The sequence below is a fragment of the Barbatula barbatula genome (assembly GCF_947034865.1).
Source record: "Barbatula barbatula genome assembly, chromosome: 1".
Classification (NCBI taxonomy): Eukaryota; Metazoa; Chordata; class Actinopteri; order Cypriniformes; family Nemacheilidae; genus Barbatula; species Barbatula barbatula.
In genome coordinates, this window is record NC_136766.1 from 2,121,464 (window position 1) to 2,138,125 (window position 16,662).

General features: G+C 40.7%; 1 protein-coding gene across 2 annotated transcripts; it reads left to right on the forward strand.

Annotated features, from left to right (window-relative positions):
• The first annotated feature begins 1,102 nt into the window (after positions 1–1,102).
• Positions 1,103–11,278, forward strand: LOC306899689 (uncharacterized protein). Of its 2 annotated transcripts, XM_079466116.1 has the most exons (12): positions 1,103–1,219; positions 5,824–5,879; positions 5,997–6,035; positions 6,975–7,248; positions 7,345–7,484; positions 7,587–7,866; positions 7,959–8,092; positions 8,919–9,186; positions 9,323–9,462; positions 9,722–9,804; positions 9,968–10,058; positions 10,728–11,278. In XM_079466116.1, the coding sequence occupies exons 2-12, from the start codon at positions 5,846–5,848 to the stop codon at positions 10,757–10,759; spliced, it is 1,515 nt and encodes a 504-aa protein (XP_079322242.1). In that variant the 5' UTR covers positions 1,103–1,219; positions 5,824–5,845; the 3' UTR covers positions 10,760–11,278. The 2 variants fall into 2 exon arrangements, with proteins under 2 accessions (XP_079322242.1, XP_079322241.1); XM_079466115.1 differs by lacking the exon at positions 1,103–1,219 and having other exon boundaries at positions 5,705–5,879.
• The last annotated feature ends 5,384 nt before the right edge of the window (positions 11,279–16,662 follow it).

Here is a 16,662-nt window from a genome sequence, read left to right on the forward strand (position 1 = left end):
ATGGCATCCAGAGCCATTCATGCTGATATTGTCAGTGATATGTCCGCAGAAGGATTTCTGCTGGCCTATCAGAGATTTACGTCGTTGAGGGGACACCCCAGCAAGGTATGGTCTGACCCAGGCACCAACTTTGTCGGGGCCAAACCTGCCCTCGAGGACCTGTATCAGTTCCTGGAGCACCTGGAAAGATCAGGAGTGGAAAAAAAGGTGGCCAAGCATGGCACAAAGTGGTCCTGGAAGATCCATCCAGCTGACTCGCCTCATAGAAATGGAGCGGCTGAGGCAGGAGTGCGAACTGTAAAGAGAGCCCTCCAGAATGTAGGTGGCAATGGAGTCTTCACATGGGGAGAATTCCAGACCTTTGTATATATGGCAGCCAACCTGGCCAACGAGAGGCCTATAGATGCGAGAGCACAAGTCCAAGAGGATTGTGTGGAGTATATTACTCCAAACTCTCTCCTGCTGGGGCGAGCAAGCTTGAGAGGAGACCCAGGAGACTTCCAGTTCGAGGGTTACCCCTACAAAAGGCTGAGAGTGATCCAGTCAGAGGTGAATAAATTCTGGAAGAAATGGTGTCAATTGGCAGGCCCGAACCTCTTCGTCAGAAGCAAATGGCACACAAAGGAGAGAAATGTTGCAGTAGGAGATGTTGTTTGGCTTGCGGATCAGAATGCCTTAAGAGGTCAGTTCAAATTAGGCAGAGTGATCAGTGTGTGTCCTGACGAGAAAGGAGTTGTGAGAGACGTCAGAATCAGGACGTTTCCCAGCTATCCGGTCATGATTAAGAAGCCCTCCCATGAAGAACACAGCAGGAGTACGCCAGCAAAGAAGAAGCTTTCCAACAAAATCCCTGCAACGATCTTACACAGAGACGTTAGGCGTCTTGTTGTGTTGATTCCAGTGGAGGAGCAATGAAGAGAAGATCCGGTACACTCCAAAGAAGCTTGACATGACCTCCTCGGGTTCTGGAACCAGGAGCTCAAGTGGGAGGTGTGCTGTCAGATTGCAAATGGACAGAGACTTTTGTTTTAAAAAAGACTTTTATTTTGAAAAAGGGAGTTGAGACTTTCCAGTCTTCAGACCAGAAATCAGGAAGTGAAGAGTTTTTGTTTGAAGCACATGCAGTGAGAGGCTGTGAAGCACTTGTTGTGAGTTGCTGTTGAAAGTTGATGAATTGGGGAAGGACTTTACTTGCTGGGCATTTCCAGGGATGCTACTGGTAAGAAATGATTTGATGCTGATATTTGTCAACTGTTTAATGTTAAATGCAAATGTTGATGGTGAAATTGCTAGAGTTAATGTAGTTAATTTCTAAATGCCTTGCACTCATGTTGGTTCTTCTAACACTGTGAATGTTGTTTGTTGAAGTTAATGTAAGGTTAAGGAGAACTTTATATTTGTTTGTATATTTGTTACTAGGCAGTTTAAAGTAATTGTTGTATTTTGTATTTTGTTTCTCTTTTCTTGTAAAGGTTTTCAACCTAACTAAATGGCTAACTAAATGGCTAACTAAATGGCTAACTAAATGGAAAACTTCTGATAATTTGCCTAAATAAATCACAAGAAGAAGAAATTGTTTGAGTTGATTCCATCTACCCCTGTTTATGGCTAAGGCCTCTTTCAAGTTTGGGCAGAAGTAAAGCAAAACCCCCTGAGAACTTGACAGTGTCGGGTCCCCGCTATGATAACAGTAACTTTATCAAATGTTTACAGAACAAGCGGGAATCCAGTGTGCCTGTATCTTTCTCTATTGCTGTGCTATCACACGACAGAAAGTCTAAGGCCTTCAATAGTCGTAGATCAAACCAGACTAATCTGGTGCCCATTGCACGTCAAACCAAGATTGCTATGGGGGCAAAAAGCAAGACTGTTAAGTTAGCACTTTTAAACATCTGCTCACTTAAAAACAAATAAGTTCTAGTTAACGACTTAATAACCATATACAACCTGGATTTTATGTTTCTAAATGAAACCTGGCTAGAAGACAGCTGCAGTGCAACAGTCCTCAATGAAGCATCCCCTCCTAACTTTACTTTTATGAGTGTCTGCAGATCAGTTAGGAGAGGTGGGGGAGTAGCTGCTCTTTTTAAAAATGTCTATCAATGTAAGCAAATATCATTTGGAAATTACACGTCTTTTGAATATCTGGGTATTGTGTTAAAAGGTGCTCCTCGCATTTTACTAATCACTATTTACAAACCTCCAAAATACTCTTCATCCTTTGCTGAGGACTTCATAGAACTGTTATCAACAATTTCCTCAGAGTTTGACTGTTTCTCTATTGCCGGAGATTTTAACATTCACATAGATAATGCAGAAAACAATATGGCAAAAGAAATCAAAACTGTTTTAAAAACATTTGCCTTACTCAGCATGTACATGGACCCACACACAATCGTGGACACACTCTAGATTTACTTATCGGTAAGGGTCTAAACATTCCATCTATTGTTATTAAGGATGTAGCACTATCTGATCATTTCTGTATTTTCTTTGATATATTGATCTCTCCTGCCATTGAAGTTAGATCTGTGTCTGTCAAGAAGAGATGCTTAAATGATAACACTAGTGTACTATTTATGAAGGCCTTGTCTTTAACACCAAGCATATCTGCTGACTCTGTTGATTCTCTCCTTGATTCTTTTAACTGGAAGGTTAAAAGTGTAATTGATGATATTGCCCCTGTGAAAGTCAGGAAGAGTGGTAGACAAAAAGCACTTTGAAGAAACTCAACAGCGGTGCAAAATATGAAAAGACAATGCAGAAAAGCAGAGCGCTTGTGGCGGAAGACAAAACTTGTAGTCCATTATAACATCTACAAAGACACCATCCATGCTTTCAATATGGAACTAGGCAAAGCTAGGCAGACTTTCTTCTCAAATATTATAAACAGCAACTTAAACAACACCCGGACTCTTTTCGCTACTGTAGACAGACTGACAAACCCCCCAAGCCAGATTCCCAGTGAAATGCTCTCAGACAGCAAGTGCAGTGAGTTTGCTTCTTTCTTCTCTGATAAAATCAATAACATGAGAAAGGTGATCAGCACATCCTTGAGAAGCGCTGGGGTCAGACAGATCACACCACAACCTGAGGAAGTAGTTACAATGTCTGATTTTGAAGATATGATGGCAAAGATTTGGAAGAAACCATTCAACACCTTAAAACATCAACCTGCGCCTTTGACGCACTTCCCACATCTTTTTTCAAAAGTGTGTTAAACTGTTTAGAAGCAGATCTCCTAGATGTGGTAAATGCCTCACTTCTCTCTGGAAGTTTCCCAAACTCCCTGAAAACTGCTATTGTCAAACCCCTCCTGAAAAAGAGCAATCTGGATAAGACCACATTAAACAACTATAGACCGATCTCAAATCTTCCCTTCATAGGTAAGATCATTGAAAAAGTTGTCTTCAACCAGCTGAACAAATTCTTAAGCTCAAACGGATACTTTGACAATTTTCAATCTGGGTTCCGCCCGCATCACAGCACAGAGACAGCGCTCATTAAGATAGTAAACGACATTCGCTTAAGTACTGATTCAGGCAAATTATCTGTGATGTTCCTACTCGACCTCAGTGCTGCATTTGACACGGTCGATCACAACATACTTATAGACAGGCTGGAAAACTGGGTGGGGCTTTCTGGGATAGTCCTAAAATGGTTCAGGTCATACATAGAAGCAAGAGGTTATCATGTGAGTATAGGTGACCATAAGTCTGAGTGGACATCCATGACATGCGGAGTCCCTCAAGGCTCAATTCTTGCGCCTCTCCTATTCAACCTGTACATGCTCCCAATTAGCCAAATAATGAGAAATAACCAAATTGCTTACCACAGCTATGCAGACGACACACAGATATACTTAGTCCTATCGCCTAACGATTACAGCCCCATTGACTCCCTGCTCAAATGCATTGATGAAATAAATAGTTGGATGTGCCAAAACTTTCTTCAGTTAAACAAAGACAAAACTGAAGTCATTGCGTTTGGAAATAAAGATGAAGTTCTCAAGGTGAACGCGTACCTTCACTGTAAAGGTCAAACAACAAAAAATCAAGTCAGGAATCTCGGTGTGTCTCTAGAGTCAGACCTTAACTTCAGTAGTCATGTCAAAGCAATAACTAAATCAGCATACTATCATCTGAAAAATATTGCAAGAATTAGATGCTTTGTTTCCAGTCAAGACTTAGAGAAACTAGTGCATGCTTTCATCACCAGCAGGGTGGATTATTGTAATGGACTCCTTACTGGCCTCCCCAAAAAGACCATAAGACAGATGCAGCTCATACAGAACGCTGCGGCAGAACCAGAAAATATGATCATATCACACCAGTCCTCAGGTCTTTACACTGGCTACCAGTTACATATAGGATAGATTTTAAAGTTTTATTACTGGTATATAAATGGTTCAATGGCCTAGGACCTCAATACATTGCAGATATGCTCATTGAATACAGACCCAAAAGAACACTCAGGTCATTAGGATCGCATCAGCTAGAAATACCAAGGGTTCTCTCCATACAAGGAGAGTCTGCATTTAGCTATTATGCCAGTCACAGCTGGAACCAGCTTCCAGAAGAGATCAGATGTGCTCCCACAGTAGTCACATTCAAATCCAGACTCAAAACACATCTGTTTAACTTTGCATTTGATTAATGTGCCACTGTGCCTCCGACTGTTTGTACTTTATTTTATTTATTATCTATTCTAAACTATATTTTATTTTATTTGTATTCTTAACTGGTTACTTTTATTTTTCTTATTTCTTAACTGTTTTATCAAATGGATATTTTTAATTTCTTCTATGTAAAGCACTTTGAATTGCCATTGTGTATGAAATGTGCTATACAAATAAACTTGCCTTGCCTTGCCTTGCCTTGGCTTGAATTTCTGTTGATTTTGTAGGTTAAAAAGTGCATTATTTACTGCTGGTTGAGCTATAAAGTGAGTGCTATAGACCCCATACTTGGTCACAGGACTACCATACCATAGGGCTGCCATAGACTCCCATTTTTTAAGAAGAAGAAGAAGAAGAAGAATAAAACCAACTGAAGCAGTAAAGACCATAGCACCTACTGGGCTCGGCCCCTATTTACTATTACTCATCAATCTGTCATTTGTTCTCCTCTTTTTCGTTCATGATTAAACACAGGATGCACCCTTAATTTGAATAGATCTTCTTAACAAATGAGTTTCAAACAAAACAGGCCAAAACAAAACAGCATGAGATGGAACAAGTCAGTCATGTCTAATGGTCTTTGTTGTTACTGTGTGCCTGTTTAAGTTATGAACTCAAAGACAAAATATGTTGTGATCTCTCTTTTTAGATAGTATCCCTCCCTGCATTCATTTACATGTTGTAGGTACTATCACGTCTTATTTTCCTACAGTCCATTTTCATTCACTAAGAGAACATAGAAAAGAAAAACACTGCTGGGAGTTCAGAATAAATGTATTAAAGAAATGAAAAGTTGCGTTGACTTGTGTTCATTGATTGTAGATGAAAAAAATACATCAACACAAAGGTGGTCGCTAAATTCTTATCTGTTAGTTTCCTGGTACCAACACAAGAAAGATCCTCATTTCCATGTGCAATTTGACATTCATAGTATGCTCGTAACACCAGATTTGATTTGTAAATAAGATTTAAAAATACAAAGTTAGACAGACATCATCATGGGGTTGGAGAGAGTGACAGTCAAATATCCAGAGGGATGAACTGATGATGTATTGATGTAGAAGAGAGAAGAAGAGAGGACGACTCTCACACGTTCTGCTCATAACCCATAAGAAACTCAATTCTCTTCTCTTCTCTATTCTCAGATTCCTTTTGTTCAGCAGCGACATGGACAAACTCATTCATCTCATTTTACTTTCTGGTGAGAACAAACAAACATCTCAACATACAGATGCTCTTTAACAAGACTCTTTAATTGTTAAGAAAAAAAAATCAAACGATTCAGGCACTTTGTATAAACATTTTTTTTTTTCAACAGGCTTAGTTTCCATTCAGGCAAATCTAGACTCTTTGAGAGGTATAACATTTTATAGCTTTTTCAGGTCACTAAAATCTTCCTGGTGTGCGTTTCCTGAACAACTCATTTATCACTATAGTATCATTTTCTTTGTAAATTGCAACTTAAATTACTTTATTGCATATCCGTCATTTAAACAACATTGATTATTTCACGTTGATTGCAGGGTAGTAACATGCACTACTGTTTTATTTTAAGATATACATTTTATATTGCAGAACTTATATATAAGATCAGGAATTACGTTCTTCGTATAAAATGAAAAAATAACTAAATTTTGCAAGAGCAAGCATTTTGGGTTTTCATAGTAAAAATAGCATATTTGAGGGTCAATCTATGACTAATGTTTATAGGTCTAAACACAAATACTTATGTCAAGCCAAAATTTGCCACATTGACACTTTTCAAAAACAGTGTTTTAATTATTTTAACAAGGTATAAAATGGAATTTGCATATGAATGATTGATATAGAATGCGTTGCATGTTTATTTGATGTATGTGAGGTCTACATGTCATCATCATAAGAAACTATGCTTCTAACCACAGCTTTTAGTTCTAAGCATGCAACTTTGCAATGCGATGCTGTTTGTTTGCGAATGTTCGTTGGAACAATGTTTTTTCAGTTAACACTGATCTGGTAGGACAAACGTTTTTTGGGAAACGCACCCCTCATTATTGTCTGATCATTAATGATGTTTGTGTTTGTCTCAGTTGAAAATTAAAGGGATTTCTAGCAAAAGTATGTTGATATTATGTTCTGAAAGTACTGACTAATAAACGTTTGTCTTCTCTGCTATTTTTAAACCGTTTTTATTCATAACTTACTAAAAAGGTTCAATGCTCAGTTCACCTTGCTAGACACTAAAGAGAACCTTAAAGTAAAATGTACAGACTGACGGATCAATCGTCGTAATACATTTTTTATATTACTTTTACAGAGAATTTAGCATTAAAAGGAATGCCTAAACAGGCCTCTCTGCATACTTACTACGACGCCAGAAGATCCAAAGATGGTGAAATAAAATATTATGGCACATATTGCTCCATTACAGTAAATGAAACGAGCCCATGGTGGAGGCTGGACCTCTTAAACTATTACAGTATTAGTACAGTGATCATCACGAACGGAAAAAACTGCTGTCCCGGTCAAACCAACGGAGCAGAGATTCGTATTGGCAACTCACTGGAAAACAACGGCAACAACAATCCCATGTAAAGTTGCAATGATGTATATTCTCACTTTAGTTGAATTGATTGTTTTAGACAGCTGCATTAATGGTGTATTTTTTCGGATTCATCTCTGTGTAGATGTGCGGTCATTTCTGGTCTTTCAGCATATGTGTCTGTCAGTTATTCGTGTCATGGGATGGAGGGACGTTATGTGAATGTGGTCATGACTGGACAAACGTCTCATCTCTCTCTGTGTGAGGTGGAGGTCTATGGAACAGGTCATTTCTGATGTATTAGATGATCACAGAACGTTACACGTTTGTACTGCTTTTTGTTGCATTTCCTCTTTTATTAGTAAATTTTTTTTTTACTTATTTTAGAGAATTTAGCACTAAAAGGAGCAGCTACACAGTCATCCGTATATTCCAGTTGGGGACCCGTAAAAGCAATAGATGGTATAAGAAGTGCCCAAAATTCTGCTTTATACTGCTCCGCTACAGCCAATGAGAGTAACCCATGGTGGGGATTGGATCTTCAGGATATTTATAACATCAGTACAGTGGTCATCAGCATGAGAAAAACCTGCTGTCCAGATCAAACCATTGGAGCAGAGATTCGTATTGGAAACTCACTGGACAACAATGGAAACAACAATCCCATGTAAAGTTCTTCATGAAATCACGTCAACACTTCATTGATTGATTCATGTGAACAGGTGTATTGATAATCTGTTTACTGGTTTCTCTTTCTAGGTGTGCCGTCATTTCTATTCCAGCAGGTGTTTCTGTCATCTACTCATGTAAAGGGATGGTGGGGCGTTATGTGAATGTGGTCGTACCTGCATTTCAGAATCTCACTCTGTGTGAGGTGGAGGTCTATGGAACAGGTAACTTCTGCTGTGCGTTTTATTTGAAAGAACATGATACGTTTATCTAAATTAAAACAGTCCAACAGTATATTTAATGAACCCATCTTAGACCCGTCAAACACAATAATGCATCAATATCGTTAATGAAAAACATCATACAGTATATTATATCAAAACCATTTATACTTTTATTTAACTACAGTTTTTAGTGATTACTTCATCATTTCCAGCCGTTACTGGCGCGCAATGAACCGCGGGACAGCCGAGGCTGTGGAGGACACATTCGTTCTATCCTTAAAAACACTGAAGCTTGAGGCTGCATCAAAGCATCCTTTGAATTGGGACGGCCTTAGCAGTCTTCAGTCGCGCTGCTATTATTTTTTGGACAAACTTAGCAACAAAGTGGAAAAAAGGAAAACAGGAACTAAGTCATTCAAATCTAAAAGCCGGAGACAATGAGAGGGAACGTGACCTGTGTTTATGTAAATTATCATATGAGTGGCGTAAAACAACGGTTCATTTTATCACTTCAGTTTTTTAAGACATACTGAATCAATTCACTTCTGCTACAGAGATGAATGTTTGTCACTTTATTATATTCATTACAGCTCTATATATTTGAGTTACTTTTTAGTAGCTTTAGTTACTACTTTAATATTCAGTCTTTAAAGTTATCAGTTATGACTTTCAGAAAGATATTAGGGAAGTTCGACTGTCAAACGTGAACCTTTTGAGAAAGGTGATTGTTTTCCAATTAGAAGTTTAATGTTTTCCAGTCTTAATGGACACTCCGCATTGACTGGTCCACTGCATGTAGGATTCATGTTTTTCTTTCTTTCTTTAGAGAATTATGCATTGAAAGGAACAGCCACACAGTCATCTACACTTTCCTACTGGGTAGCCGAAAATGCTATAAATGGTAACAGATTTGATGCATTCTGCTCCACTACATCACTTCAACTTAGTCCATGGTGGAGGTTGGATCTTCTGGATTCTTATTATGTTGGATCAGTGATCATCAGTAACAGAGGAGACTGTTGTGCTGATCAAACCAACGGAGCAGAGATTCGTATTGGAAACTCACTGGTCAACAATGGAAACAACAATCCCATGTAAAGTTCTTCATGAAATCATAGATATCGATTTGATGTGTCGATCTGAACAGGTGCATTGATTCTCTCTCTCTCTCTCTCTCTCTCTCTCTCTCTCTCTCTCTCTCTCTCTCTCTCTCTCTCTCTCTCTCTCTAGATGTGCTGTAATTTCTGGTCTTCCAGTACATTCCAATGTCAGTTACACTTGTAATGGGATGGTGGGACGTTTTGTGAACGTGGTCATGACTGGACGTAGATCTTATCTTTCTCTGTGTGAGGTGGAGGTCTATCAGGCAGGTAATACGAAGCCTAATGTACTGGCAGACATCTTTTTGTATGTATTTTAAGGAGTTTGCTAGTTTACTCATTTGTACGTTTTAAAAAATATCTATGCTGCTTTCTGCATTTATTTGTATTTTTGGATGGCAGAAGTGATACATTTATTAATACTGGACATTCTTTCTCCTTGGATTGTTTTAATTCGCCCTTTCATAATATGTTCTTTAAATAACAAGGTTTTTATTTTATATAATAGATAAAACATTTTCTGTTACAGAATATATAAAACAAAATTTTCTGAGGCTGAAGTTTTCCTCCAGTGATTATTCAGCTGCTGAGAGCGACAAAATCCTCCATCAGGTGAGAAAAAGAGTCTTAAGATAGAAAAGTAAATGTGATGATTGAAGACAGAAGTGATATATGAGAGTGTTTGATGTGTGTAAATATATGACATGAGTGATGATGACAGAAGAGAAATGACAGTATGTTTCATGTGTGGATTGAAATATTTGATGTATTTTAGCTTCAGTCTGCTCTGGGATCAAACATCTCTGATTTTAATCTGTCCTGGACACAACTACCCAAGAAAGAAGAAGAACAGAAGGAGGACGGAGGCGAGTACACACACTTTACAACTTGACTCATAAACAGAGAAAAATGTGAAAGTAAAGAAAACACATCTAAACTCAACACATACAAACGTGCAATACACACATGAAGGACAATTGTTCAAAAATCAAAATAATTGGAACCTAAAGGAATATTTCAGGGCAGCCAATTGTTTACTCACCCTCAAGCGTGTGTATATGACCTTCTTCTTTAAGCAGACCACAGTCTGAGTTATATTGAATGATACCCTGGCTCTTCCCAGCTTGGTGATGGTAGTGGAAAGCAGATGTTTTTGAAGTCTATGCATCATAAAACTAATCCAGATGCCTCCGGGTAAATGTCTGCCTATGACACTTCTTGGGTGAATTGACCCTTCGCCTGGAGTTTGATGGCAATAACTATTATTATAACTATTGTATTTTGGGAATGAACAGGCTACTCAGTTTGAGATGCTTGGAATATTTTGTGTGTGTGCGTAAGGTGCCGGCGCAAACGCTTGAGCTGTAACCTATAAAGGCAGAAACAACTTGAAAGTGCATGTTATTTTTTTTAAAGATGTGTTTTGTGCCTGCAACTAATGTATTGGAAGGCTGCCAAAAAGTTTAAATACAGGAAGCAAATACTATAAGGTCACATTAACAATTCCTTAAAGATATCTTTCTTTTCACTGATAGAAGATGCCGAGGGTTCCTGCTCATCTGTGTGAATATGGTATAGACCTGCTGTAGAAACACATCTGCCATGGACGTCATCAGTGATAGAAACGCGCATTATTCCATTTTTTCATCACATCTCACAAGTTGAATAATAAAAATCATGAAATTGACACGTGTTTATTTGCAATACTACAAGTGAGAGATTGTTTCATTTTTGCTCTGTGCTATATGCTCACATCTTTGGATTTTCTGAATGTGCAACATCTGACATTAAAAGATCTAGCTGATTTTTGTCGGATTGTCTGTGTTAAAAAAACACCATTAATTTGTGTGTCTACTCGCGAAGATTAATATCTGCCACAATTTTTTGAATTAAATTGACCAATAAATGCATAACAAACAGATCAATGTCTTTAATAAATGTGAGGGGTATAAACAATGCTTTGTTCTCAATCTTTTGTTTGAATGTTGAATAACATGTTGGACTGCTTATGAATCAAATTTAATGAACCATGTTCAACCACTTTTATTTAGTAAACATGCTGAATTAAAGGTCGACTTTAAACATTAGAATATGGTCTCGTGATTATGCTTTGTGTTCTTAAATGATACATCAAATAACACACATAAGACTTAATATTAACAATGCAATGATTATTGTGAATGAGATACAACAGATCATACAGTGTTATAAAAAGAACACGCTGTAAGTTTATTATTTACAAAGCAATGAAAAGAGTTCTTATGTTCAGACCGCCTCCGGCGAGAGCTTCAAGAAACGTTTGACGCTCTTGCTGCCGGTGGTGGTGTGAACGCACGGTTAGTCTCTGCCTCAGACGCCCATTGACCGCATACGGCACACTTTTCTGGAAACACTTCAGCACGTACAAAGTCGTCATTTGATTGGTTGAATTTTACAGGATTTCTGGGAGACGTGCGTGTCGCATTCTTTAACGGTCAAGCATTTAAGCTTTAACAGGGCGTCCCACGTGGGCCTCGAACGAAGGGAACTCTGGCCAGCGGAGAGTCAAAAATGCCTGAGCCAACCAGTCGCGGAAGGTAAGCAGCCGTAGACTCCCTTCCTCTCCCACAAAGGGATCTCTTTACTCCTCACAAAGGGATCTCTTCACTCCCAATGCGGCAGCCAATTGGGCACAACAGTCAGCAGACTCGAAGTTTACTTCATCTTGGAGTACACTGTCAGATGCAGCAGCCAACGGACTCGAGGTTTGCTTCTTGCAGGGCAGCGGTGGGCCAGACTTTCGTCGAAGAGTGTCGCCAGAGCATCCAGCAACTTCCTGTGTTCACAGAACAACAATGAGTAGGCGGTACAACCGTTACTAACCGGCTTCCTCCTTCGTAGCAGGTTGGGTGCAGCAGCCAACAGACTCAAGGTTCGCTTCTTGCAGGGCAGCGGTGGACCAGACTTTCGTCGAAGGGTGTCGCCAAAGCATCCAGCGACTTCCTGTGTTCACAGAACAATGGGTAGGCAGTACAAGCGTTACTAACCGGCTTTCTCTTTCCCTGAGCAGACAGGGAGGAGGTGGCAGTCTCCCAGGAGAGAATCGAGAAACACAAGGGGGTAGACTGGGCTTTCTTCGGTTCCTAGAACAATAATCAGAGAATAAGCTCCCACAACCTCAAGTGCGGCTCATCCCACCACCGCACAAGGCCGAGCTACTCCGCTCTCGGATACAGCAACAACAGGCTAGGAACCCGGACACAGTTCTTCAGATTTGTAGATCAGATTGAATGCTTGATACCCCACTGGTTAGACTTCCCCAGACCAAGATTACCGAGTGATGGTAATGGTTAAATCTCCCACACTATTGCATACATCAATACTAGAACTCCTCACACGTGTTCACTTCACACTTTCAGACACTGCAATGCCACACTACCTCACAGTGAACAACAGGCCTTCACTCAATCTCGGCAGGGTCGGACAATCCACGGATGGCTTTTCGTAAGAGGGTATCAGGTTTCCAGATCGATCACATAAGGCCCGGTTCTTTACTTGATCTCTGAGGCTCACGTTGAGAGAGAAATACACCCTGCCAGCAAGCACAGGTCAGTATTCAGCATGCTCTAGGCCAATCCTCATAACATCACTTTTCTCATAAGCCAATTAAGGTGCACTTAACTTTCCTCTTTGGTGACAACATAGATCCTTAGTACTATCCTTAATCACTTTGTCCTCAATCCCATTTGCCAGTCACTCACCCGTCTTCAGTGTTTAAACACCCTCACACTTGTTGCTGTTGCTGTTGCTGTTGCTGTTGCTGTTGCTGTTGCTGTTGCTGTTGCTGTTGCTGTTGCTGTTGCTGTTGCTGTTGCTGTTGCTGTTGCTGTTGCTGTTGCTGTTGCTGTTGCTGTTTGTCCACTGGTAGAAAACACTAAAGGGAATCCAAGGTCAAAACCAAGCACACCAAACACAAACCCCCTATGGCTTCCAGCTTCTCCTTTTATCCATCTCCCCACATGTGCTCGCCAAAACCGGCCTGATTAGTGGTCACAGCTGGCGCTCGTCAATGTCGTTGGCCATTCCTCTTCATTTCACCCGGTGACAATTACATGGGAATCCTGGAACTGATCAATGAATTCGACCCATTCTTGAAATCACACATACAGATATATGGCAATACTGGGGTAGAAACCCCCTCATATCTCTCATCAAAAACGTGTGACGAATTTATCGAGCTAATGAGCAATAGAGTACTTTCTGAAATCATAGCTAAAGTGAAAGTGACAAAGTACTTTTCCATTTGCGTTGATTCAACTCCAGACATGACGCACATTGACCAGCTTACATTTATCATAAGGTATGTTTCACCCGAGGGCCTCGTAGATGAGCGATTCTCCCTATATCTAGCTGCTATATCTAGATATTAGTAACTGCCGTGGACAGTGCTATGATAATGCCGCAAACATGTCAGGAGTGTACAATGGGCTGCAAGCTCACATCAAAGACATGAATCCACTAGTAGAGTGGATTAAGAACAAAAAATGAACAGACTTGAGACTGCTTTTCTTTGCACTATGTGGAATTATGTTCTCCAACGCTTTCATGGGACAAGTGTTGCACTTCAAGCTGTGGATCTGGACCTGTGCAATGCTGTTGATTTGGTGAGGTCACTGCGGGAATATATTTGTTACCCCGAGCTTCTTCCTGGCATGGGTAGAAAACCCTTGAGCTTTAAAAGTAGGCACAAGGGGACAAGGTTTTCAAAAATATAAGAGTTTATTCAAAGCATCAGAGTTTACTAAGACAAACAGGTAAATTCTCCCGTAGAAGACCAAACATGTAACAAATGGTTTCCTCCCCCCTCTCAATAGATCTAATCTAATTTACCTTCGGCCAAACCCAGATACAATTGCGGCCTAAACACAGGACCACTCAAGACCCAAAATAACTCATATGCAAAATCCCAAACTCATAATACACTTCAAATAAACACAAACAAAATAATACCTGCCAAAAACAATATCACACCAAACCACGCACAAGAGAGTAGTCCACGGTTGGTGGACGTCAATGTAATATGGAGTGTGTTTTAATGGCCAAAAGAATGAGAGACTGGGAAGGGACGTTAACACACAAATACAATAGACAAAAATGAAATCACCTTGCTAGTCAGTCCCCTACACCACAATCATAGCCCACAGCTAGATTGGAAACATGCGGCACGCACGTACAGGGACAGACCAGCGAAGGGAAAAACCTAATCGAAACAAAATACAGGAGGAACAGCGAACAACTCCAACTATTGCAACACTGTCATCAACACTGGACCAATCTCCTTGATGAAACCACACAGCATTACCGACGGTCTATGCCACACTTATCCGCTCTCTCCAACGGTGTCCGCAACGAATAACAAAATATCCCCACAATGTTCACATCTGCTTCGGGCCCTAGCCATGTGCAAATGTCCTCGAGAGCATACCAAAAAGGCTTCCACACACTTAAGATCCAAACAAAGGGACCGGACCTCATATTTTGGCATCCTCTCAAGTGCCTGCTTATAAACCCCCCACCATGTACTTGGCCACGCCCTACAAGCAAAAGGAGCTAGCTCCCCTGCTACATTCTCTCCCCGAGACTTTTATCGGTGACCCACCGATATCCCTATAGCCTAAACAATACAGTTAGAAACATGCATGTTTCCAAGGCTACAACTCTTCCCTAACAACTGTAGTCATAGGTAACCTATAAGGGTTGGAATGCTGACCCGCGGTACACCTACTGGAGCGCCGTAGTTCTATGGGCGGAATAGTTTCGAACACAGGGGTGGCCTCCAAGACACAATCCTCAGTGGACCCCAACGGGGGCATGTCACAATCATCTTGCAATACTACCCCTAAAATAGCTTGGGTAAACTTGGAAAACACGTCTGTAAGTACCAAGACACTCTCCCTCCCAGTCACTCGCAGGCTCCAACACAGTAAAATCCATGGCCAAGATTTCATGAGGCCGGGATGCCTGTAGTGTTCCCATAAATGACCTTACTTTTGGTTGGACTGCCTTGGCAAGGATGCACCGCTGACATTCTTGACACCAACGTTCCACGTCTCTCACCATTCCTGGCCAATAACAACGACGCTTCACCAATTCTACAGTTCGATCTCTCCCTTGATGGCCATGACTGTAAGTAAATCCAGAAGATGCCACTTCTAAATAGTACTATGTTAATATCTTTGAAATGAGATGACATTCATTAAGTCATAACCTGATTACCTTTCTCTCTCTTTCTCTACCTTGCCTGTTGTTGTTTAAAATGATCAGCCTCTGGATTCTGTTGTTGATGTCATGCTTTCTTAAGATATGATAGTGTACTATTTTTATTTTATTTTATTGACTGTACATTTCTTATTTGTGTGCATAGTTTAGTTTTTACTACAACACTTACGTACGGCACACACACACAATTTATTTTGCACTTTGTTCAATGAATTATTTTGCTATATTCTTGCAATTGAAGGCTAGATTGGAAACATGCGGCACGCACGTACAGGGACAGACCAGCGAAGGGAAAAACCTAACCGAAACAAAATACAGGAGGAACAGCGAACAACTCCAACTATTGCAACACTGTCATCAACACTGGACCAATCTCCTTGATGAAACCACACAGCATTACCGACGGTCTATGCCACACTTATCCGCTCTCTCCAACGGTGTCCGCAACGAATAACAAAATATCCCCACAATGTTCACATCTGCTTCGGGCCCTAGCCATGTGCAAATGTCCTCGAGAGCATACCAAAAAGGCTTCCACACACTTAAGATCCAAACAAAGGGACCGGACCTCATATTTTGGCATCCTCTCAAGTGCCTGCTTATAAACCCCCCACCATGTACTTGGCCACGCCCTACAAGCAAAAGGAGCTAGCTCCCCTGCTACATTCTCTCCCCGAGACTTTTATCGGTGACCCACCGATATCCCTATAGCCTAAACAATACAGTTAGACACATGCATGTTTCCAAGGCTACAACTCTTCCCCAACAACTGTAGTCATAGGTAACCTATAAGGGTTGGAATGCTGACCCGCGGTACACCTACTGGAGCGCCGTAGTTCTATGGGCGGAATAGTTTCGAACACAGGGGTGGCCTCCAAGACACAATCCTCAGTGGACCCCAACGGGGGCATGTCACAATCATCTTGCAATACTACCCCTAAAATAGAATCATTATCTGAGTCCGGGGGAGAGATAATACCTGGATTATCTTCATCCTCGGCCGTAGTATCATCATTACTTGGACCCACATCAATAAATGCCTTTCGCATTTCCATCCGATGCACCTGCTTCACTGGCCCTGCCTGCGACACCGGAGCAACAGAGTACACCACACCCTGCTCCCCTGGCCCACGCACCACCTTATACAGACATGAGTCATATGCATCCTGAATTTTACTTCGTCCCCGATGGTGGCTCCTGAGGTAGACCAAG

What these genes read in the sequence shown, in the direction of transcription:
- LOC306899689 (XM_079466116.1), top strand. Translation starts at nt 5,846, where the DNA reads ATGGACAAACTCATTCATCTCATTTTACTTTCTG. An exon ending in AACGGCAACAACAATCCCAT is followed by an intron (nt 7,249 to 7,344) that starts GTAAAGTTGCAA and finishes ATCTCTGTGTAG; the next exon opens with ATGTGCGGTCATTTCTGGTC. An exon ending in GGTGGAGGTCTATGGAACAG is followed by an intron (nt 7,485 to 7,586) that starts GTCATTTCTGAT and finishes TACTTATTTTAG; the next exon opens with AGAATTTAGCACTAAAAGGA.